At 39.8% G+C, this 25,744-nt stretch overlaps 1 protein-coding gene across 1 annotated transcript in view; it reads right to left on the bottom strand.

The window, feature by feature from the left end:
* The window catches only part of DNAH14 (dynein axonemal heavy chain 14), a 142,030-nt gene that overhangs the window by 66,357 nt on the left and 49,929 nt on the right, over positions 1–25,744 (bottom strand). Inside the window, exons 30-43 of the mRNA XM_054576773.1 lie at positions 25,007–25,152; positions 23,697–23,765; positions 22,953–23,139; positions 22,062–22,138; positions 19,219–19,390; positions 18,146–18,235; positions 16,294–16,428; positions 11,648–11,860; positions 10,312–10,405; positions 8,837–9,045; positions 7,821–8,073; positions 5,738–5,822; positions 3,094–3,323; positions 579–695 (exon numbers count right to left, since the gene is read on the bottom strand). Of these exons, the coding sequence (XP_054432748.1) occupies positions 579–695; positions 3,094–3,323; positions 5,738–5,822; positions 7,821–8,073; positions 8,837–9,045; positions 10,312–10,405; positions 11,648–11,860; positions 16,294–16,428; positions 18,146–18,235; positions 19,219–19,390; positions 22,062–22,138; positions 22,953–23,139; positions 23,697–23,765; positions 25,007–25,152 (2,077 nt within the window). The remainder of the gene's footprint in view (positions 1–578; positions 696–3,093; positions 3,324–5,737; positions 5,823–7,820; positions 8,074–8,836; positions 9,046–10,311; positions 10,406–11,647; positions 11,861–16,293; positions 16,429–18,145; positions 18,236–19,218; positions 19,391–22,061; positions 22,139–22,952; positions 23,140–23,696; positions 23,766–25,006; positions 25,153–25,744) is intronic.

Genomic DNA, 25,744 nt, shown 5'->3' with positions numbered 1-25,744 from the left:
CCACAATTTTCCATATCTTTTTTCTTTTTTTGGTAGATGATTGAGAATAAAAATGATATAGCATATATGGATATTTGTCAAACTATGATTATTCTGTTCTAACTTAAAGTTTCCTTTATAATCAAGTATAGTGTTTCCTATTTTAGAAGAGCCCCTTTCCTTTTCAACAATCACAGCTAAGTAAAATAATAAATATTTCCACTAGTAAGTTTTACCATGTACAACTGACTCAAGTATATTACAACTTCCTCAGAAAGCAATATGCAAAGGTTTTTGTGTGTGTGTGTGTGTTTTTAAGGCATGTTTTGTAAACCTACAGGTAAGGCAAAAGTAGCTTTACAGTTGTGAGTACACCAAACAGTTTCATCTTGTATTACTTATTAATTAGTGTATTATTTTTCCTATGAACACCTGTGAACCCACTTTGGCCCACCCTGTAGATCTTAACTGGTTCCCGCACACACTTAGAACACATCAGCCCTCACAGCCGCTGACATAACTTCTTTTCTAGATAAAGTATTGCCCATGTTTTAGAGACACCTGAGTATATGGCAGTAATGTACTGTAACAACTCTTACCTCTTTGAATTAGTGTCTGGACATTAGGAAGCAATTCTGACCACGGCACAAACTCACACTGCTGTATGTCCACAAAATACCCAAAGACAGAGTGCTTGCCAGCTGGCAGGTTAATGCCTCCATTTGAAAATAACAAATAAGAAAACATAAATGAATCCAAGTAAGAATGAGGTTTATTTATGGAACGTTTCGCTAACAATATGATTTCTAGTTGAAAGATTTGATTGTTGAACCAGAAATAATAAAAATCTACCAAGGGTATATCCAAATATATAAAATGAGCCCACATTTTCTTCTAGTCTTTAATTGTATAAAAGCAAAGTTTTATTAACTTTTTGCCTTCTTTTTGTATCCAGAAAGCAAGGTGAATCATGACCTGATATCCTTTAAAATCTTACCCAGAAGTTCTGCTTATTACCATGTGCTGGATATTATCAAATGCCAGTGATATGTATATGGTTGTGGTCAAACCAATACATTAGAGAACTCTGATACTTATTTGCAAATTACATTTACTTCACTATTTAAAGGTAATTAATTTCTTAATAGATTCTGGAAAATACAAGATAAAGCAAAAGAATTTAGCCATAGTTTCACTATATGAAGCAAGATAAGTGTTAGTAGTTGATATAGGCCTTTGAATCTTTTATGACACTTTTACATGCAGTAAAACTCACTTTTGGGGTACACAATTTTATGAGGTTTTTTTTTTACCACACGCATGTATTCTCGTAACCACCATGCAAACTGGATACAGGACAATCCTGAAGCCTGAAATGATCCCTTATGCTGCCTCTTTTTGTGTTTTGACTATTCTACCAACCCTCAGCCCAGACAACCACCTATCTGTTCTCTATTTGTATATTTTGCTTTTTCCAGAATGTCATATAAATTGAATCATACAGTGTCTAGCTTTTTGAAACTGAGATCGCTCACCTAGCATAAAGCATTCAAGATTCATTGATATTGTTCCTCATTATTCATCAATAGTTAATTTCTTTTTATTGCTGAGTAGTAGTCCATTGTGTAGATGTATCATAATTTGTTTATCCAGTCGCCCATTAAAGAATATTTGAGTTATTACCATTTTTCAATTTTGAATAATGCTGCCATAAATATTTGTGCATAGGTTTTAGCGTGAATATGTTTTTATTTCTCTAGAATAAATATCTAGAGGTAAAATGTTGGGTCAGATGGTAAGTGAATATTTAACATTTTAAGAAACTGCCATATTACTTTCTAGAGTGGTTGTATCTTTTTTATTTTAAAATTAGAAATATATGAAAGTTCCTGGTACTATGCCTCCATGCTAACGATTGGTATTATGGACTTAAAAATTTTATTTTTCCAGCTTTATTGATACAAATGACAAATATTGTGTACGTTCAATAAAATGTGGGTTTGATACACCCATGTGTTGTGAAATGATTGCCACCATGCAGTTAGTTAACATCTCCGTCACCTTACATAATTACCTTTTTTGTATGTGAGAACATTTAAGATGGACTCTCTTAACAACTTTCAAATATATAATGCAGCATTAGAACTCATAGTCTCCCTGGGGCACATTAAATCCTCAGAGCTTACTTACAACATCGACAGGAGGAAGCCTGCACTGTTTACCCAACATCTCCTCACTTGCCCCTCCCCCTCAGCGCCTGGCTTTTTGAGAGCCCACCCAGGAGGGCGCGCACACAGTATCTGTCCTGCTGGTCTACCTCAGTTCACTCAGCACAGTGCCCCTGACGTCCACCCTGTCCATTCCAGCAGGGTTGCCTTCCTTTTCAGGGATGAAGAATAGTCCTTGTGCAATTAAATATCAACTGTTATCTTTGATATTAAAAGTTAATTTCCATAGGAAATAAAAACTGCAATACGGATGTCTTAAGTGGAACTTTTACAAATAACCTCAAATGACACTTTGAGAGTTAGATCAGACAAACTAGTAGGGTTTGTACTTTTGGTAATGTTTTCAACTCTTATCTTTATTTAACAAATACATTCATGGTCAATGTATCATCTCCCTTTGATACCTGATCTGTTCAAAGTTCCTTTAATCATTAACAGTTAATTGGGAAAGTTTACTCTTCCTGAGTATTAGGATAGATTCTATTTCTCAGAACTGTTTCAAAAAACAAAACACTAAAGAAATCTCAGGCTTTAAACATAATTTAGAAGATAAAAAGAAACATGGAACTATAATAATCTACAGAAATTTCTGCTACACGGTGATCCGTGTAATGCAGATGCAGCTGCCGGGCCCGCGGGCTGAGTCACAGTCTCACGGCTTGATCTCTGCTCGGCTTCCTGTAGCAACAAGAACCAGCCAGGAATCTACTATTCTCCGGCCTTGTTCATTGGAGAAAGGGTGTTGGAGTGTACTTATTAGCCCTTTTTTACCTTTAATGTTCGCATTTTAAAAGATGAGCCTAATCAATACAAGCCCAGTCATAAAGAGTTTCAAATTTGTATTCTAAAGTAAACATAATTATGACTTTTCCTTCCCAGTACTTACCTACTTGTGAGTTGCTTTCAAATAATTCATGAACGAGGTCGTCAAAATCATAGGTTACTCTTGCGAGAGAAGTAGGCTCAAAACTGGAATACAATAATATATCATTTTCATGTTCATCTTCACGTTTTAAAGTACCTCCAAATGCCCATATGAATGCAAATACAAAGAGCTTTTGAATCATCATCTTTAACTTATCAGGATATTTCTCCAGAAACCACATATTTTCAGTCCTGGAGGAGACAGATGTGGAGGGGTAATGGTTACAGTTTTTAGAAGCATTCGGTTAATTTACTTCAATATCATATCAAAGTTTCATTACTAAAAATCATAATAGTTATGTGTTGACATAAAAAATTTTAAGGTAATGTATAATTTTCCTTTGGTAAGTCATGCACATTATACACTGCTACTATGTTTATTTTCAAAGCACCATATGTGCAAGAGCTTTGTAGCCAACTTTTATTTATTTCGTATACATGATTCACTTATTTTGGGTCAGCTGAGAGTTTACCTGTCTTTTGGAAGAGGGTCGGATAAGTCTCTGTTTTACATAGAAAGACGCAAGTGAACAGCCTTGCACTACGTACTCCCCACGACCCAGCCCTGGGGAGCCCCGCAGTGAGTCTGGGCGGAGTCTTCTCCAACCCGGGTCAAACCAGGTCAGCCTGGTCCTTGCGACCTGCGCTTCCGTAGTGAAAAGGCTGAGGGAGATGGGGTGGGCCGAAGGCTTGGGCCAGCTTGTACACATTAAAAATAGTTCAGGATGTAGCACTGCCATAAAATTATTTGTTACAAAAACCCTAAAAATATATCACTGAACTGAAATTCATTGGCAATCATTAATGTACAATACACGTGTACGATTCTCCTTGCACTTTCTAGTCATATGTAATAGTTTACTCAGCAAATATGTACTGAATTTGGACTATGAGTCAGTTACTCTAAACAAAACAAACGTGACCCCTTATTTCCAGGACAAGAAAATGAAGAGTAAGCCAGGTTGGGTGCAGAGAGTAAAGAGTCAGTCGCCCTGCAGAGAACAACAGTGGAGGCAGCCACCTTAGACCGTGGAGTCAGCGGGGGACCCTGTGAGGGAGCCGCAGTTAACCTGGGACCTGGGGGTCAGTGAGATTTGGCAAAACGGAGGAGGAAGAGCCTTTGAGCAGAAGGAATGCATGTGTCAAGCCCACGAGGTCAAGGGATCATGATAGTCAGAGGAACGAAAAAGAGAAGAGAACAGTGTGTCACTGAAGCGCACACACACAGTCAGCAGCAGAGACTCGGAGCCGAGCTGGGGGCGGGAGGAGGGGCTTCCCAAGCGGTGCCAGGGCGCTTATCCTTCATTTCACGTCTCATGGCGAGTCATTCAATGACTAGAAAGAGAAACACTCTTATTTATGTTTAAAAAAAAATATAGCAAACTCTTGCATACAAATATCAGGAGGCATGTACAAGCATATTAATCACAGTAATATCTGTAATAACAAAAATTGAAAACAACCTATATGTTTATCAACAAATAAATACATTGGACCTATTTATACAATGAACTATTAGTCAACAGCGAAAATTGATTAATCATAGGGACACGGCATTGAACAAAAATGTAAGACACAGAAGAACATAGAGGGTGATTTCATGGAAGTTTAAAAACATGCAAAGTTGAAAAATATATTGTTTGGGAAGATATTATAACACGCAGCCCGGGGTAGTAGTTATCTCAGAAGATGGGACGGCATAAAATTTAGGTACACAAGGGGTTTCAAAGGTAAGTTACTGTGTCTTTTTTCTATAACTAAATGGTGTGTATCTGGACATTCGTGTATCATTATTTCTATCTTACACACATTTTACAACATTTTTTTATGGCTACTTGCTATTTAATAAAAATTAAAAATAACATATAGTTGTCAGGTTGAGAATGGACTGGGAGAATTGGGGGAACCAATTCATAGTCTATTACAACAGCACAGGCCAGAAATGACAAAGGCTTGGGTTAGAATGTTGATAAGCAAGATATGTACAAAGGAATGAACCTGCAGGCAGAGTCGACAGGCGGAGTGAAAACCACATTTAGACCGTTCTGTCATTTAAAGGCAAATGTGACATGAATGTCTCAAGGACTCCGCGTGAGATGTAGGAAGGCCTCAACAGCGACTTTCCTGTCCTACGAGACGGCAGAAGAACTGTACAGTTAATAATTTCTATAATTATAATTTATTGAGCACTCACTCTAGAATATATGCACCAAGTACTATTCTACGTATCTAGCACACCATATTACTCCAGTTTTTTAAATGAGAAAATCAAAGCTCAAAAATATTTGGTAACTGGTTCAGTATTTCTCAGCTCATAAATGGCAGATTCCCGTTAAACACATTCATGTCAATTTTATTTTTTTCTCAAATATGAACAGAGTCTAGACAAATATATTTATGTTATTCTTGTAACTTAGCATAAAAATCTAATGATTTTGTATTAGATACACCAGACACTATCAAAGCTGAAATAAAATAAATCTGAATGGATTTTGATGGTATAAAGTCATGAAAGTACTGAATTGTGAAAAAGTTAGTCTGTGCCTATTTGAGCATTTAGCACCTTGCAAGTGTTGATATCTGTCTGTTGAATGAACGTAACTGACCTCTCTTCTATGACCTTGAACTTGACAGCAGCTTTTGAATACCGATTACTTTTCTCCTCAGTTGAAATGCCCTTCAAATCTTCACCTTAAAAAGGAGAGAGTATTTTTCCACAATTAACAGACTTAAAGTTTAGCTGATTCATTAGTGAGGTTTAACTTTTAACATGGTTTAGTCTGAATCATCACATGAGAACATTTTAGTTGTATATACAATATCTTAGAGTTAGCTTACCTGGCCAAGGTGAGAGTTACTTTTCTAAGAAAAGAAGAGCAGAGAATGTACGATTGTCTGCATTGATCCTTATCTATTTGAGGCTTAAATCTGCATACTTTTGTTCTTTATTCTATTCTGGTAACTTTTTTGTAAGTTTGTTCCAAAACGAAAACTTTAGAACATTCAGGTGACCACCTCCAAATATGGTACACATTACAAACTACGAAACTGGCCCTAACAAAGTGAGGCATTAAAGAAAAAACCTGCATGCTCTCAACTCAGAAAGGTATCCAAACGAGCACCAAATACGTGCACTGTAGTGGTGTTCCCCAAGCCCATCACCCACCTTTTCTGTCCACATCACCCATTTCTCAGAGAAACATAAAGAATGATGACTCATTCTTCCTGTTAGCTTTCTTTAAAAAAGTCACATTTGTTAAAATAATATAGGATTCTTGTTAAACAGGTAGAAATAAGGAAAAGTATACTGAAGAAAATAATAATCACCCACAGTTCTACCACCCACAGCTAATCATTAAATATTGATGCATTTTATTATGGTCTTTTATATAAATATATACCATTTAAATATTAAATGCAGAACATTTTAAAATCTAAACTTAAATAATTAAAGAGAGACTTTGGTTCTCATTCTGTCTTATCTTCATGCCCCTCCACTGAAACATGATGCTGTCACACCATAATTTATGAACCCATTCTCTTGCTGTCAGCATTCAGATTATTGCTGCTTCTATGATTATAAAGAATTGTTAGCGATAAAGCGCCTTGTGCTAAAATCTCTGCGCTTCTGCAATTATTTCTTCATCATCAATTCCTAAAATAAATACTAGAGTTTAAGCGTATTTGTAGCATATATTGCCAAATGGATCCCAAGAGGGGCTGAACTAATGTCCGCACCGAGCCCCTTAGCGAGAGCTGGTCTGAGCGCGCCCTGGCTGCGGGGACTAAGAGTAGTCTGCCAGAACAACGATGTGTGACGTTACCACCACCGCAAACCACGGGAGAGCTCAACATACAGAAAGGGAGACTTCAGAATCGGGGGCACAGAAGGAGGCCTGAGACAGGGGGTAAGTGCATGGGCACATGCCCCGTGCCCCTGGAGAGCAATGCCCAGCGCAGGCTCTGATCAGCGGGGTCAGCTTTTACGACCTGCCAGGAGGGTGAGCCCGCACGGTGAGAGGGCAGGACCCACCTTCGGTCCCTGAACCAGCCCCAGGCTGGACAGGGCTTCCCAGTGAAGCACCACCAGGGAAATTTGGGCTGTTAGCCTAGGAGAGCTACAAGGACACTTTTTTCCTGCCTAGATTTCTGGGCGATGAGAGTGTTCTGTGAGAAGTAAGAGCTTAGGCTTGCGCCCTGTGCACGTGTGTGCAGTTTGAGTGAAGCAATTCTGAATCCCCAGCATCCGCTTTATTAGCGGCTTTCTCTTTTGGCGACAGCCAGGATGTTATTCCAATCTCTCAGCCTTTGGACTGATCCTTACAGGTGCTTTACCCCTTTCCATGGTTTTGCCTTCGCACGATTACAGTTTGCACCTAAGATTTCTGAACAGACTTTTTCCACTCTTTACTTCTCCAAGAATTCTTAAAACATAGCAAAGTGTTCTTTATACTCATTTTCCTTGTGAGCGGTCCACATTTATGTATGATACTAATTTACTTCCTTGATCTGCCCCTCTGTCGATGACTTGTAGTTTGTTCCATGTGCATGCTTGCTTGTGGTTCAAGCAGACTGAAAATTCCTGGCCTTCCTTTCTTTCTTTTATAAAATCTAGAAACAGTGATAAATAATGGCATTGACTAGCTAAGATAGAATATCACTAGAATGACTTGGGGAGGAAAAACTCACTTTGTCCAAGGCCTCCATTTTTACCCATGAATTCAAAGAAAGCATCAAGAATTCTGCAGAGAGTTACGACAACTGTTAAGTCCTGCACAGGAAATGGCTGAAATTTCTGATGTTTCTTTAAAAACTGCAGTCCATCTTTGACACTATTTTTAATCAAGAATTCAAGATAATCCACTCCTGCTTGACTCATAATTTTAGAAGTTTTCAAAAGCCATGACTTAACATAAGGCTCCCATCCCAGATCAACAGGATCCTAACAATAAAAAGCACAAGATAATTTTATGTGACTACACAAAAATACAGTGTCCACCTACTTTCTTACTATCTCTTTAATTCACCGCTGCCTCTGCCAAATACGGTTTAGCATTATCATTGATTAAAGGGCAAGGGATCAAAAAAGCTTCAAGAATTACCCTTCTCAGGAATGTCTGTGATTTTGAATGATGGTCCTACAAGCCAACAAGCACTTGGGGGGTTGTGTTGAGGCTATGGGCAAGCAGTGAGAGGGAGGGCTCGCCCAGGAAACCAGCACCGTACTCAGCTGTATTCACAAAATTGAGTTAAGTAGCTTAGAACGCAGGGCTAATAGTGGCGAATAACGAATTTCACGTAGAGAAAACACTCATTCTTCGCTGTGTCTTCTCCCTCTTCGCCACTCTGGAAAAAACGGGTGCCGCAAGTTCTGAGAGTCACGGAGCTGGTTTAAAAAAACCTTCGGCCAATCTTTCCTCCATTGGAAAAATAGTTCACACCACCAGCCTAACCTGCCTGTTGAAAGCACTACTGTCTCACAGTTGCGGAAAGTACTGACGTGCTCCTTAATGAGCAGCAGTAATTACATCCGTGTTCATCTCCGGGCTAGGAGCCTTCAGGGAACACACAAGCTTTAACTACTGGGATCACTCTGCTGGTTAACAATAGAATACACATTAAAAAAAACCCGCAGTAGATAATGACCAGAGATTATGAAAAACAATACATTTTCTTTGTTAAGAAATTTGAGTTTGAAAACTCACCAGGTAGACCATTGCACACTGGCTGACAACAGCAGGGCTGGCCTGAGAGAGACTGTCCACTTCAAAAATCACTCTTATTTTGTTGGTTAAAGCTATTCTCTCGCTGTTTGCTAGGCACAGCGTTCTAGAGTCATCTAGCATAGAGTTCAGACTTTCTACCCAAAAGGTATCCACTGGGCCATCTAAGACAATCCACTGCCAGTCAAACTCTGCCGAGAAAAAAAAAGATCTGTCATGTAACTGAGAATAATCTCAGTCTTCCTTCATTACAATTTGCAAATACTCTATTTTGTTTAGAAAATACTAATTATGTTTAGGAAGGATATCCTAGAAAACACCAGAGGAAATATGTTTAAATACAGTCTCTAATGTCTATTAAATATGAGTAAATATTCCTAACATATGCTTAATGATGCCTTAAACATGGCTTCAGCGAGCTTGGGCAGCTGGGTTTTATAACTAACTGGCCCTGAGCTAGTCTTCGCCATCATACGGTCGGTGGCTTCCCTCCCGCCCAGAACACACTGGGGAAATGCTGCCTGGGAACTGGGAAAGGGAAACAGAGGCCCTTGGAATAAAGAACCAGGCAGATCTTAGGTTTCACACTGGGAGCCCCTTTACTCCCCTTTCCACACTCTGGACCTGTCGTCTTGCTCCGTCGTTTTAGAAAATCTATCAGGATAGAGGAGGTATGAACGGGTCACTGTGGAGACAGAAAGCCACTTAAAAGACACTGAAATGCCCCAGGAGAACAGGAGAGTGGAGGCAAGCCCCAGCCAGCCTTGGGGGTTTTCTGAAAACCCTGTGAAGGAAACTTATGCCCCAACACTGTTGTCTCCCAAACCGAGTATCAAAAAGTAATGGACAGAGATTTAGGAATTCAAAGAAAGTGGAAGCATCAGCTTCTGTCTCTGTCAAAGCCCAGAACATGAATGTCCTGCGGGGGGACACTGAGTCGAGGCTCACCAGGTGCAGCGAAGGCAGTGGTGGGGGCCTGCAGCAGAGTGCCAGCTCTTTTGGGGACGTGGGGACGTGTGCCCCTGCCCCCAGCACACAGCAGAGTGGCGCGGGCAGTGTATGATCAACGTCAGGAGGCTGTGCTGGAGCTGCAGGGTCCAGCCTGGGCACGGACGGGCTGTAAGAGGTCCCGCATTGGGGACAACGCTGTTGTAGTTTGCTACTGCTGCTTCTCATACAGCGTTTATTCCTCCCTGTAATATCTATTTGGTATAAACTAAATGGGTTGTGTAAGGTCTAGTAGTAACACAACAACTACATATTCATATACTGTAATATAACATGGTAAAAATTATACAAATGTTAAAGAAGCTCACAAGGAAAAAAAATAACAGTAGAACAAAATATCATTAATCGAAAATGTCCTAAAAATATAAACAAAGCTCAGATTGGTTCAGTTTGTCTTTTATGTTAATTAATCATTTTATTAAATTATTGAATTTAATGATAACACTTACTGTCACTTTCTGTAACTTTAACATCTTCCTCCATCTCCAACTTAAAAATATTATCATCAGTATCTGCTGTATCATAGAAAGGAAGTTGGAAAACCTAAAACAAGTAATCAATAATGTTTAAATTTTTATTTGCTCACACTTTCCAACTAAAAGAAACCATATGTCAATGTGCATTTGTTTTCATGATAAAAGTATGAAAGGCAGAGGTTCTGGAGCTGAAAAAACCGACTCGTAACCCCCACAGTGCAACGGAACTGTTGGGACGACAGGCCACCTTCTGTTAGAAAATTCTGTCATTTTAGTTGTTCCCCAGACAGGTAGGAGATGCTTGTTATATAATATTCAAATAATATAGTAAAACACAAATTGAAAAGCAAGAGTTCTCTGAATTGCTACCATCTCTAATGAAATAAAATAAAACACCACCATTGACATTTTGGCATATAGTTTTCCTGGGCCTGCCTTTGTGGCAGACTTAACATTGTAGGCTCTGTTAAAATGCTCTGCAGCGTCTGTTCAACTGCAGATTCTAACGTCTCATCCTGGCCGATTCGGGTCGAAAACATTTGGAATGGAGCGTAGGGGTTCCTGTTTTTAGTATGCTCCCCAGGGGAACCTAATATGGTTGCTCTCACACTAGTCTCCGAGGAATTCTGACCGATGCACATACTGAAGTCTTCATTATAGGGGTGGAGGGCTTAATTATTTAATTCCCCAGCAGGGGTGAGCAAGAGGTCATCTGCTGTCTGGACCGGCTCCTTCTCACCGACAGCAGGAGGGGAGATGAGCAAACGCAACACCCACGTGAACTCCTATTTCACAACCTTGTTGTTATAGAATATTGTTTTTCTATTAAAAGAGAAAAACTTTGCTAATCTGATTGGTTTCAAATATCACCTTTTTTTGTTAATACACTTTAGCTGATGAAATATACTGGTAAGCTGACAAGAATACAACCTTTCCCATTTTTTTTCCTATTTATATTTATTCTTTGATGGATTTAGTATCAATACTTTACTCACTTTTCTAGTAAAGCATTTTTGTGTATCAGTAATATGTGAGGTGTACTGGTGGCAGGAGAACCATCACTTAAGCCACTTTGTGTTTCTGTAAAAGCATCACTAACTTTATTGTATTGTTTACGGACTATTTTGAAACACAATGGCATATTTTCTGGTCTGTTTTTATAGTTTATAATTTTTCTTTTTTTAACTGATCACAATTTTTAAATTTACTTTTACACTAGTATTTAATGATGTTAATATCAATCTTTAGATAAATAATGAACTAATCCAGAATGGTCAAAATAAAAATAACCATTCCATACTAAACTTACATTAGATAAATCTGAGATTTTTGATAGTCTGAGATGATTCTGTTTCTTTGAAGTCCTTGTGGTGTTTAAATAGACATAATTTCGAATTGCTGCTGATAATAATCCATCGGTCCATTCCATAGTGTTAGGATTCAACTGTCCATACAGTTCATTAAGAGTGACACACTTTGGATTTAAAACACAAATGTCCACTTTTCCTTTTCTTCCTGGAATCTGAGAATCCAGTGTGGTTTTTAAAGACATTAACTATGGAACAATTACTTAATTTTTTGTACTATTATTACAAAGAGTTTTAGGAGAGACCTTTCTCATATTTATTGATTCTAATATCAGTCTTTAGAAAAATAATGATATAATCCAGAGTAGTCAAAATAAAAATAATCATTCCATACTAAACTTACATTAGATAAGAAGGCTCTCTATAGATTCTCTGTAAGAGAGAGTTCAATAAATACCAAAGAAAGAAACCAAAGAAAGATTCTCTGTAAAGGTAGCAATTTGCAAGGAACAATAAAAATTGATGCATTAAAATTAGCCATAATATTAAAACCATTGTTTTAAAAAGTCTTGATATTACACATGACATCTCTGGAAAAATAATTTTAAAAATCCATGTGCCTCACCCAGGAACACAGCACACGCGCTAGGACGCAGCAGGCCTGGAGCCAGGGCTGCGCCCCGAGGTGAGGGTGCGCGGGGCACAGCTTCGGGCATCAGGTCAGAACTGGCACCCAAGTGGACCTTATTCGCAATATACCCTGTGGGGCCACCTGAACACCGGGGTCCATGCCACCTATCTCGGCTTTCAGCTGGAAAAAGTGGCAGACCCTTCTTACAAAAACTGCAAGAAGGCCCTGGACCAATAGAAGCCTAAGGCAGGAGATTATGGATGGAGAGAGAGAATAAATCATCTAAGGCCCTAGGTTCAGAATGGGCCCAGATGATCAGGGAAGAACTTCCCCAGCATCCAGCAGGTCTGTAAAGACTGAACAAGTGGCTGTTTTTACAAATGTCCAATTTTCAACAAATAATCTCAAGGCATACAAAGAAGCATGAAAGCATGGTCCATTCAAAGCAGTAAAATCAATCGAGAAAAACCATCCCTGAGGAAGCGCAGGCATTGGACATACTAGACAAAAGTCCTTACCTGCACAAAGGAATGAAGGAAATCAAGGCCGAAGAGCTAAAAAAAAAGGGGGGGGGGGGGGGAGAACAAGTAGGGAATATAAATAAAGGGATAGAAATTATAAAAACTAACCAGATAGAAATTATGGAGCTGAAAATGCAACAGCTAAAATAAAAAATTCAACAAAGGCATTAAACAATAAATTTGAGCAGACAGGAAAAAGAATGAGCTATTTAAAGACAGGTCTGTTGAAATGACCTGGTCTGAGGGGCCATCATAAGACAACTCTCAACGAATTTTAAAGTGTTAAAATCATACCAAGTACCTTCTTAAATCACAGTGGAATTAAACGAGAAATCAGTAACAGAAGAAAAAATGCAAAATTTTCAAATACATGGAAATTAAACAATATACAGTTAAACAACTAAGGGGTCAAAAAAGAAGTAGCTAGGAAATTGAGATAAATGAAAATAAAAACGCAACATATAAAACTAATGGGATGCAATGAAAGTAGTACAAAGAAGAAAAATTACAACTGTAAACATCAACATTAAAAGGGAAGAAAGATCTCAAAGCAACAACTAATCTTATACCATAAGAAACCAGAACTAGAAGAGCAAACTAAACCCAGAGAGAGAAAAGGGAAGGAAATAATAATTAGAGCGGAGATAAACAAAATAGTAAACAGAAAATCAATAGGAAGAACCAGTGAGACTAAATGTTGGTTGTTTGAAAAGATCAGCAAAATTGACAAACAGCCAGACTGACTAAGAAAAAAATAGAAAAGGCACAAGTAAATCATACTAAAAAAAAGACTTTTATTTCTAGTAAGGACACTATTACTTCTGTGCAGAATATAAAAGGGTTATAAGAAAACACAATGAATTGTATTCCAACCAATTATATAATTTACATTAAACAAATTCCTGGAAACACCAAAAATTAGCAAACTGAGTCAAACAGAAATAGAAAATCTCAACAGATCTATAAAAAGTAGAGATTGAATCAGTAATCAAAAACCTCCAACAAAGAAAAATCCAAATCGTTGACAGTGAATTCTGTCAAACATTTAAACAAGAATTAACACCAATCCTCCTCAAACTCATGTAAACAATTGAAGGAGGGAACACTTCCTAACGCATTCTATGAGGTCAACATTATCCTAACATCAAACCCAAAGATGCCACAAGAAAAGAAAAGTACAGACCACTATTCTTTACATAGATGCAAAAATTCTCAAAACACCGCTAGCAAACCGAATCCAACAGCATCTTTAAAGGATTATATATTATGACCAAGTGAGATTTATCCCAGGAATGCAAGGGTGGACCAACATAAGAAAACCGACCAATGCAATATATCACCATAATAAAACAAGTGAAATAACCATATTATAGCTAAAAGGTGGAAACAACACAAATATCTACGAAGGGATAAAGAGAGAAACAAAATGATGTATGGATAAACAAACATTCCATACGATGAAATGTTATTCAGCCATAAAATGAAGTACTGACACACACTATAACTTGAATACACCTCAAAAACATATGCTAAGTAAGAGCAGCCAGACACAAGAGATCACATATTGTGTAATTCCTTTTATATGAAATATCCCAAACAGGCAAAGCCACAGACACAGAGAGCCAACAGTGGTTTCCGGGAAATGAAGAGAGCAAGGTAGGTTATATGGAACGATTTCTCAGTGGGTAAGGGGTGTTCTCCTGGGGCGAAGAAAAAGTTCTGAAACTAGAGAGAGGTGGTGATTGCACTACATGGTGAATACACTAAATGTCACTGAATTGTTCGTCAAAGGGTTAATTATCTGCTATGTGAATTCCACCTCTCAGTACGCGGTAAAATTACACCCCGCCACAAACTGATCCCATGGCCAGGTAGATATTTTTAAAGGATATACGTGTATATAAGGGCATGGGGTAGGAGCACTGGAGGGGTCCCTATGGTGAAGCGGGAAAAGAAGTGAGGGCCAGGAGACAGAGCAAACGAAATCGAAACCAAAACAAAGGGAAGATCGTGAACAGACCAATTAGGAAAAAGTCATGAACTCAGGAATAAGATCCAAAACCTTACCTAAGGTCTTGCCACCAGCCTATATATTTTTAAAAACTTAAATTTAAAAATATTAACCGTGAGAGAATCATTAAATAAGTTGCAGTATAGTCATACCCACAAAATACAGTCAATGGAATGACACTGTGAGACGCTCTAAGGACATGGGGTTAACTCTCAACATATAATATTTAGTGAAATCGTTAACATTAGAAAAATTGAGATCATTTATACACAGTACTATCTTGATTATTTTAAAACACAATAAGTATAGGAAACATGATCAAAGGAAATACAGCAAAATATTTGCAGTTGTTCTGTCTAGTAATTATTATTGCTTTATAATTTTTGCATTTTCCAAATTTTTCACAACTGTCTATAATTCTTTTGTAATCTAAAAAGCTGCTTTCAATAAAACTGATTCCTGTCCACAGGGTTGTTTTGAGGATTAAACAAGGTAATTCAAATAAAACTGTTTTAGCCAGTATTTGGCCCCTTTATAGTACAACATAAATATTAGTTATCATTGCTGTGATAATTCACCTCTCATTAGTTATAATAATTGCTTAAAAACTAATTAATATCTGTTGATAAAGGGAGTTTAGAAAAGGATAAAGTATTATGAACTGCCATGTGAGCAACTTTGAAGCAGGATACTGCACAAAAACAGAGAAGAAAAGGTCTCCATCCCTGAGAACCTGCCTTTCTAAAGCTTTTGTAGTATACGGCCATGGATGAATCTTTGAGAGAGCTAAAGGGCACACTGTGTGTTGGAGTCTAACTTTATAGCGAACAAAAATAATCGTGAAAAAGTAGGAGTTATCCTAGGAATTCAAGGGCAATTCAACATTAGTAAATCTATAAACATAGCTTAGCACATTAACCAATTAAAATACAAAAATAGATGCTAAAAATCATTTCATAAATTCTGGGAGTCAAAAACCAAAGTACAATGAGGATAGGAACAATTTCCAGAGGATGATAAAGAATATTTATCATAGACCAAGAATGTACATCACATTAATGCAGACATATTAACTGCGTTCCAGATAAAGTAAGAAAGATGTTACAGCTGCCCTGGGGAGTCCATCAATGCCATAAATTAAGACTATAAGTTAAATAAATATAAGAAAAGAGATGAAATTATGCTCATTTGAAGATGATTAAATTGATTACCTTAAAAAATTATAACTTACCAGTCCATTAAATAAGGTGACTAAATAAAAAATAAACACGTAAGTCAACTGTTTTATTTTACACTAGCAATTACCAGTTTGAGAATCAAAATGTAAAATAATCCCATTCACCACAAATGATTCCTAACTACAAAATTCCTAGCAATAAATTTAACGAGTCCAGAACAACTTAGGTAAAGAGAACACGAAGTGTAACTAAGTAGAAAATAAGATCTTACCCAACAGAGAAACATTTTCCTTCCTTGAACACTTACCTGTGAAATAGGGACCTCGTCTTCAGCTGATAATAAATCTCCCACTGGTAGTAACATCAATGCCCGTTCTAAAATCCTCCGGACTGTGGTCTTCCCCCCACCGGTTGGGCCCACCAGCATCACACCGACACAAGCCTAAAACCACAGTGGCAGATGGATGGGGTGATTCTGGTTTACCACCGGTGCGGCCCGGCTGAAACGTGAAGGTTCTTATTTATAAGTACATCTCCAACTACACCTACCAACCCTCCTTTCAAACTACTGTTGAATCTATTGTCATCTGGGCTGTTTTTATGGACAGGGCTAATGTTGAAGTCACCAGAAATCTAATTTTAACGTTCCAAGAATGATTTCCAATTCTTGATCTTTAACAATTTATCTCACTTTCCAATTCTCCTTTATTCCTGAACCTTTCTCTACAACTGGCTTCTGAACCAAAATTAACCTGGGCTTTCCTTGGCTCCGTGTTCTCTCTCTTTTGAGTTCCGATTATTCCTTTCATGCTAGTTTTCTGTCATTCATTTTGTCTCTTTCTCTCTCCTACATTGACATTGTCTGATTTCATCAATTTGAATATCTTTACCTAGATCTAAACTTCTAATGACTCCCTAATGTACATATTTTCTCCAGTCTTTGGTTCTAAGTGTCAGAGAGAAATTTCAGTGGTATACTAAATATTTCCACCTGAATGTCTCACACAGTTTTCCAAGACAACATCACCTGATCCATTTTTTTCTTTTTCTTCTTCTTTTTTTTGCACTTGTTGCTTCTCTTAGGGAGAAATCCACCTGGCTCTGTGAGGTGATTCTAATGGTTTATGGAATTTGTTCCACTTTCTGGACCTGGAAGTTGGGATGGGCTTGGCCGAAATCAGCACTTTACACTGGCCTCATCCTACTGTTTACAGCCCTACTGATAGAAGCCTTAATTAAACGCTCTATGAGATAAGCTGAATGGATGTGATCCCAGACCCTGTCAATCAAATTAACCAGAGTGGTCATCAACAGGGCGGCACATTCACGGGAAAATTTACCGGAAACCAAGACAGTGTATATACGACGGGTAGACATTGTTGGGACACAGTCCCTTCGAGGTCTCTGCTCTTTCCACATGTACCGCGGGAACAGCTGGCCTGGTGTTGTCCTGGGAAAATTAAGGCTCAGGAAAAAGGCTTCTGCTATTGCTGTCAGCAATAAACGGCCCTTTCCGACCGAGCGGTCTCGCCTTTTCTGCCACGAGAGAACTCTGGCAGGCTAACTTGTGAGCTTTTGAGCAGGGAAAGCCTGGACAGATATGCGCATGGGGGGAGAAGGGTGGTATCATAAAATGAACATACTCACCGTGATCACTAATTCAATCCTATCCCAATCAAAAGCCATGCGTGATTTTTTAAAGGGAAGTCAATGGGTGGATTACTGAAGATTTTTGAAAATAACACAGATGAAAGGTTTTGACAGGGCTCAGGACGCCCTGCCTCACAACCCGGCACCTTGGCCTATTAAATAAATTCAATGGAACCGATGCTTTTAGATGGCAGGAGAGCAGGAAGGCCGCCTTCCTTCCCCACCTCGCCTTCCTTCCCTAACACGGGCTATAAAACCTCCACGTGTTGCTTCCGAATCTTGTCTGTTGTAAATAATGCTGCAGTGAACATAGGGTGCATGTGTTCTTTCAAATTAGTGTTTTGGGTTTCAGAAGGGGAATCGCTGGGCCATTAGGCAGTTCCCTTTTTAAGTTTTTGAGGAACCTCTGCACTGTCCTCCATAGCAGTTGGCCCCGCGAGCGCCTGGTTTTCTTCATTCCTGTCGAAACCCAGGAGCAAAGCATCGCTAACGCGCCATTCCACACTCACCTGAAGTTGATCATGAAACTGTATGACTTTCTCTTTCTGAGCCGGCCACTGGTATAAATCCAGCTGTTGTGTTGCAATAAATATTACTTTCTAAAAGAAAATAACGATCTTAATTTAAAACGCATTGCAAATCAAAGTTGGTATGAAATCCTACAAAATCTCTCTTATCTAGGTACCGAATACTGTACTTTAAAGATAGTAGATCTTAACATTTTAGTCCACCAGCCTGAGAATCATGGAAGCCTCCTTTCCACCCAAAATACAACGCATGCAAATTTTCTGTTCACAGGCCCCAGTAGCAAATTCCTAGGCCCTCCCCAAATTTAAGAACTCATGCTTTACGTTTTATTTGAGAACGAGATTCCAGGTAGGAAAAAAAGCAGAGGAGAAAGTGGCACGGAGGAGGGAAAAAGGACACACCGGGAGGACAACCTGGTCTGGCCAGACCGCGAAAGGCACTGTACCAAGAGAATCACCTCGAGTCTGCACTAGAGGCAACACTGACCCAAGAGGGGTTTTGCGGGTGCGGCCAAACACGTGTTTTAGGAAGGCGGCCCTCCTGGCCCCGTGGCAGCCCCCTGGAACGCGGGAGCCTGCAGGGTGGCGACGGGAGGTACCAAGACCCTGCCTAGACCAAGCAGTCGCTCTGAGGCTGTATCCGTAAGAGAAAAAATAAAGGGCTCTACAATTATAACATGTGATGTTCACGATCACAAAATATTTACATTCTGAAGTCTCTTTTCATAACTCCGACCTAATTTGATTCTTACAGTGCCCCCTTAAACTAGGAGGGTAGACGTTTTTATTATCATTCCCATTTGAAAGGCGAGAAAATTGAGGAACAAGACACGTAGCAGCCTCTCTTGCCTGGAGGTGCGGTTCATTCTTCTCTCCATTAGGCCGCAAGGCAGTGAAAGCTCTTTTTTCCCCCAAGAAAAAATATATCTCCAAGTATTTTTATCCCCCAAGTTAGACCATGAATAGGGTATTTTAGGAAAAACTGTAATATTTTTAATCCACAGCTAGATACTCTACATCTAAATCATCTGGAATAATTTTCAAAGGTCTTTTACCTCCAAGGCAATTTGATTATCTTTTGAAACTGTGGCTTGAGGGAAAATATCTCCTATAATCTTTTCGAAAAGTAGGACATCTTCTGCAAGAAATGTTGGTAAACAAATTTCTCTTACAACTTCAATAATGATCAGAGTTTCATCTGTTTCAGAGAGATTGTCACTCGTGTTACTACAATGACAGAAAACAAGGGTAAAGGACAAGTTAGCAAGCACGTCTTGCTGACATTCAAGGCTGCTGACACTCATTGTAGAGGTGGCTATTCCAGTGTCCTTGCCTCCTCTCTGTAGCGGCAAAGCGGCTCTGCGGCTTGGCTGGGGTGAGCCCGGTCCCTGGCTTGCGGGGGAGGTGAGGAGGGTGCTGGCTTTCCCCAGTCACTGACTGGGGGCCGGGCACTGCATCAGGGCTTTCTTTCATTATTTTTTTTTTTAGCTGTAAATAACAGAAATGAGTTCAGGCTACTATGAAATAAAAAATAAAAAGGTTTACTAAAGAGCCCTAGGAGGGGGAAGAGATCCAGGCTGTACTGCCGGGGTTCTAGGGGATAGCTCTGACCCTTCTCACCCTCTTCCCCCCAGACCGACCTCGCTTCACACTGAAGAGTGACCGCATGTCTGCTTGGGGGCAGGGTTAGTACTGGGTACAGGTACGGGGAGATAACAGCTTATGTGAAATATACTGTAACAATATCTTGGTGTCAAATCTAAAACTCCCACTTTACTAAAATTCTACAAAACCATGATTTGGGAGATGGCATCTGGGAATGCCATGGGGTCTATCTGTCGCAATTGAAGAATAAAAACTGAATGCTCTAGGTAAATGTCACCTATTGTGCTTCACAGAGTCTGTGCTCTTCACTAATTGAAGGCGTGTGGAACCCCGGGCTGAGCAAGCCTATTAGCGCCACTCCACAACAGCATTTGCTCTCTGGGTCACAGATCAGAGAGGACGCCTCCTTCAGTGACCGGAGACAGACTGGAAGTAAACTGGAAACAGGAAGGCCGATCGGAAGGGGGCCTGTGAGAACTCTGAGTTTGCTGTGATTTGACGAAAATTTCTCAGGGACTTTGAAAGCAGAATAGCACGGCTTTCACTGGGATAGTTACTCAGAGAACCAGGAGGCTGTAAGAAAGACCAGGGAATCTGAGGGCATCAGGGAGTGGATACCTGGTACTTTTCGTCGTCAGTTTTTTAAAATTATAAAACATTTCATTACAGGCACCTACTTACATGCCAGTAATATTATACAGGCCGTTTTGCAACATATGCCTCCGTTCTTTTATTTTTAAGAAATAAAATATTACAATAGAGCTACAGCCTTAGCCCTTGGTCCTTCCCCCTCCCAACATTTTATACTTTTGACTACATCTCTATGTATCCATAAACAGCAATACTGCTTACTGTTTAAAAAATTCCTGCAAATGGCATACTGATATTTCCTTCTGCAACATGTTAATACTTCTTTACTTTTCAAAGTAGGTAATACCTTGGTACAGCCCTCAATCAAACCAATAATGAAAGAGAACGCCTGCTTCCCCCTGGGCTCCCCAGCAGAAAGGCCCATCCACCGTCTCCAGTCCTGCCCGCCTGATACGTGGGACACAGTATTTCCGTGTGCTGTTTATGAGCATTTCTTTCATTAAGAGTGGAGTTGATGCATTTTCATTTATTTAAAGGACTTCTATGTTTCATTTTCTGAGAACTGTGTCTATTGAGGTCCCTTTACCCACTTTTCTAGGAAAACTGTGTATTTTATGAGAATGAGCTATTTAACTGTGACAAGAGTTGCAAATATCTTTTTTCCTAATTTGTCATTTGTCTTTTAACTTCAAAAATAGTATTTTTTCACTTTTATGGCTTCTAGATTTTTAGTTTTAAAAATCTTCTATAGTCCAAGGATATAAAGGACATTTTATTTCTTCAAACACTAATGTTTTACATTTTTATATTTAAAATCTTTAATACTTTAAAATATCCTTTTTTGAGTTTATCCTGGTAAATAATGTCAACCATGGTTCCCACTTGATTTTTACTCAAATGGCTGTTTAGGTTTTCCCAATACCATTCATTAAAAAATCTATCCTTGCCTCCCAATGCATGATACACTAAGTGCCCAATGTATGTAATCTTATTTCTAAACTTTCTACTCTTTTCAAATGGTTTGCCTTTTGACTCTTGAGACAGTACTGCAATATTTTAATTTTGGAAGCTTTATAATATGTCTTAATCCTTAAAAAGGTATTCCTCCTTCTTTGCTCTTGATTTTCAGTTTTTTTCTAGCTAGCCTTGTTTATTTTTCTATGTAAACTTTAGGATCAGCTTGCCTAAAAAACTAAACAAACAAATATCTTTTAGTATTTTCAATGGAATGAATTTCAATTCATAAATTAACTTTTACAGTACATAAATCTTCATGATGTTAAGTCCTGTAAGATGTTAAGTATGTGGTATATTATTTCATTTATTCATGTTCTCATTGGTGTCTTTCAGTTGTGTCTTAACATTTTCCTCATATGGGTTTTACACATTTCTCATATGGGTATATTCATATAGGTTTTACATTTCTCATTAAGTTATTGCTCTTCTACATGGGGTCTTTTATTCTATATTTTATTGTGTAAAGATAGGCACATTTTTTTAAAGATTAGGTCATTTGAGAAAAGATGCGCAGGGATTTTGTGCATGTTTTTCTTCGCCTTTCTCTCATGTTCTTAATAACCTCTGCCATATTTTATTGTGACACTCTGGGAGCTTCCTATTTTATCATTATTTAAAATTTCACGTGTTCTTTTCCCTGTGTTGTGTAACTCCCTCTGACCTAACAATTCAAAATTCAACTGACCATTTCAACTTCTGTTTCTTCTTTCCAGCTGTTACTATAATTGTCTTCAGCGACCTCAGGCCAAAATTATAATGATCCTAGCAAAACATTAAAATATTTGAATTATTAGATTTCTGAAGGAAAAATGAAATCGTCTGTCAATACATACAAAGAGTATATAATTCAATTGCTAATCATCTATGCTATGAAGAGCAAAGGTGGTATGAATTCAAGAAACCCTCAATTTTGCTTCTAATGCTCTCACTTCTTTCTCAGACTGGTGCTCCTAGAAGTCTCCTTCTTAAAGAACAAGAAACAAGTATTAAAGGTGTTAAAAAACGGAACTAAATTTCCTCTGAGAGAGAGAGATGAACTGAAAGAATACTGTAAGGAGAAATGCTCTGGAAATACTATGGTTAGCTGTCCGAACCACTGCGGGTTATAAGCAAATACTCATGAAGCTGGCGTGGGCCAGAACAGTAATTTTCACAGTGTGGTACCACTCGGACTGGTAGCATAAAGGACACCCAAGAGCTTGTTTGAAAGGACAATTCCCAAGCCCCGCCCCAGACAATTAGAAAGCTGGCAGAAGGGCCAGCAATTTGTCTCTTTGCAAGCCCTCCAAATTATTTTGCTGCACAGTAAAGCTTCCGATTCGCTGCTCTAAATGCCAACAACCTTGCACGGAGAAAGCCGCCTGTAATTTGAAATAACAGAGCCTGAATTACTCTCCTCAGACCTTGGAGGGGAGGCCTGGAACTTAACTGACTTTACATGTTGCCTTACATTCAAGTTGGGGCGCAGACTTGATGTGCCGGCAGGAATTCTAGCTCCGTTATTTTCCCTGGTTATCCCTGGACCAACCCCAGGGAGGTTTTACATAATCATCATCTGAGAAAAGCAGTTTGTTACCTGTTGCGAGAGCTGTTTGCTAGCTAATTTGTACAGGTTAATCAGCTTTCTGGAGAGTGATTTGGCAGATTTGAAACCAACCGAAAACAGAATTACTTCCGCGATCATTTGATAATGGGGCGTCATCATGGCCACGGGGCGAAAGAGAGATTTTAAGTTTTCAGGGAGTTCTCCTCGACCTTTGTATCTTAAGAGGATAAGAAAAACAAGGAAACAAAACCCACCACCTTTCAGTTTTCCGAATGAGGCATCCCATAGTATGACTCCCCCTCAAATAACTCTATGGGCTTCCCGTGTGACCTTTACCTGGACACAAGTTTCCGAGGTGGTTTCTCCTGTGCTTTCTGGCTCAAAGGCCCCCTGCTGTGCGACCTCTCCCTCCTGGCCCTCCCACAACTCGCCCCAGGAGGTCCGTGTGGCTCCCCGCACCACCGTCCTAACTTCCTTCATCAGATGTTTCCGAATCTGCCCAGCCCGCGCCCCGTAACCACCGTGTTCTTATGCCTCCTGCTAGTCTCATCGGCTTGGCTGCCTGCGTCCTCTTCGTGACAAACGGCTGGCCCGTGTTCAGAAGCTGTGAGCTCAGGCACGTGGGTAGGTACAGAGGGTAGCTGTTTAGGAGCGGTGTGGGGAGCAGAGGGTCCGACAGGTGGAGGAGGGTGAATGACAGACGTTGGACAACTCTTTTTGTGGTTAAGACTTAAGGACAGAGGCCACTCCGACTACACGTCAACTGGCACTTACTCACAAACCATGGTGACAAATATCGCACAAGACAAATTGATACGAATTTCTCTTCCTTCCAGGAGAAACCTACAAGACATTACAGTATTTATCACCAAGAGAACTGTTTTCTCTAAGCCAAAGTGTGTTCAAACTACAACTGAGCTTGGGAGCTTTCTGAAGGCCGGGGTATGTTAAAATCCAAACCCGCATGCCAGAAACAAGCAACGATGGGAGGGAAATAAGAGGCTCATCTTAAGCCAAACTGCGAGTGCTACTGGGATTCTGATTTATTTGATCATGTCCGAAGGTGTCTGAAGTCTTGGGGGCCTGCGACTGGAAGGCACCCTTGGGATGAAGCGACTCACCCAGGGAAAGGGGCCCGAGGGGAGCCTTGGGGCAGAGCTCTGCCCGGGGGCCCCGTGGGGCACAGCGAGGCTGCAGGGTAGAGCCTCTGCTTCAGCATGGGACAGAGCCCACCCTGACGCCCCAATTAAGTAATTTTGGGAACCCTGTGAAAGGGAAGCCTTGGTGCCTTGGCACCTTGGCGTGGACTTTAGTGTCCTGTTGATGGACAGAAATCACTTAGTGATTTCGGGGACAACTGATACCAACGAGGATGGTCAAGATAGGAGAGGAGGCACAACTGAGACAAAACCCAAGGACTCCTGGACACGGCTGAGGAAAGCTCTTCCGTGGCTGAGGTGGGGCGACGTGGTACAATGTGGGTTACTGTGGCCCCCACTTACATCAGACTTGTGACGCACTAACAGTCTGAACAAAATGCTTGAGAGTAACGCTAGGAGTGAGTGTCCCGTAGCTGGAGTAGGAAATATTAGATTGTAATAGAAATTTTAAACCCACAAATCCAATACTGCCCATAAAGGTAATCATGTAGGTTCCTGAGATTATCCGAAGAGAAAAAAATCTTTGTTTGGATTAGTAAACATTAGTAATCCTGACATACAAATATCATTATTACAAGACTTTTCAACTAAAATACATTAATCCAAAGTAATAGAATAAGGGAGGGCTTCAGGGGTGCAGCTGGTATAATTTTGCTTTTTAAAAAGATGTAGAATTACAGGGGGGAAAAAAGCCATGTTGGTTTCTTCAAATGAAACATCATAAGATGAAAAGGTACCAAGAAAATAAAAACTCAGTTTTTTCATATTTGCCAAGCAAAGGAACATTCTAGATAAGCGCCAGCCCTCCTGGTCTGTGTTTAGATGCCCCCAAACACTTCTTGTAGAGACGAATACTTCGTAATAATTAACTACATAGTAAATGCAGACCACGTCTGCAGTGCAAAGGTAGCGTAGCCCAGATACCAGACAGAAAAGCTGTCTTTGGCAGCCTTAATCGCTTGGATCTGCGAGGCGGTCACTGAGAGAACTTCCACGTCAATGCGGTTGAATTCATCAAAACAACACCACGCTCCTGACTGAACCAGTCCAAAGAAGAATTTTCCCATTATCTTAAAAAAAAAAAATTACTGAAATTATTATGCAGGTGAAAATTTTACTAGGATATTAATTTTTGCATGTTCTTCCCATTGTACCCAAACCAAGCAAACACCATATTTTTGGTAGGTTTGCTCGGACCCTTGGATTGCTATCTCTTTATAAAGCCTACACAGGCTGACAGGGGCCATTGAGGTAGGGCCACAGCTTACGGTGGCACAGTGCGGCACCCCAGTGCCATGTTCGTGCATTACAGAGCCCTGCTCTATCCTGAAGTCTTTAGGCCACTGTTCTTGTAGATGGTTGTCAAGTGTCTCATTTGGAAGGCGCTCCTTTTTCTAGGCTGGGACAAGACTCGAGGGCTTGTGGCAGGCCACTGGTAGGTTGTGAGGGTTAGTGAACGAGGCCCAACGTAAGACACCAGGTGGATCCCAGGCCAGGCCGCGGTGGGCCCAGTTGAAGCAGGCAGCTGCGTCTCAGCTTTGCCATTTAGGACGGTGCGGGGTGGTCAGGTTTCCAAGTGTCCTGGGAGAGGCTGGAAGTCTGGAGTGAAGTCTACTGATTGGTAAGTGTGGGCAGCTAAAACAAAGACCACCACCACCACCA

This window comes from Pteronotus mesoamericanus, unplaced genomic scaffold, assembly GCF_021234165.1.
Source record: "Pteronotus mesoamericanus isolate MK-2021 breed Mesoamerican mustached bat unplaced genomic scaffold, CSHL_Meso_final contig_347, whole genome shotgun sequence".
NCBI classification, from domain to species: domain Eukaryota; kingdom Metazoa; phylum Chordata; class Mammalia; order Chiroptera; family Mormoopidae; genus Pteronotus; species Pteronotus mesoamericanus.
Note: the sequence above shows the minus strand (reverse complement) of the source record. Positions and strands in the feature narration are given on the sequence as shown.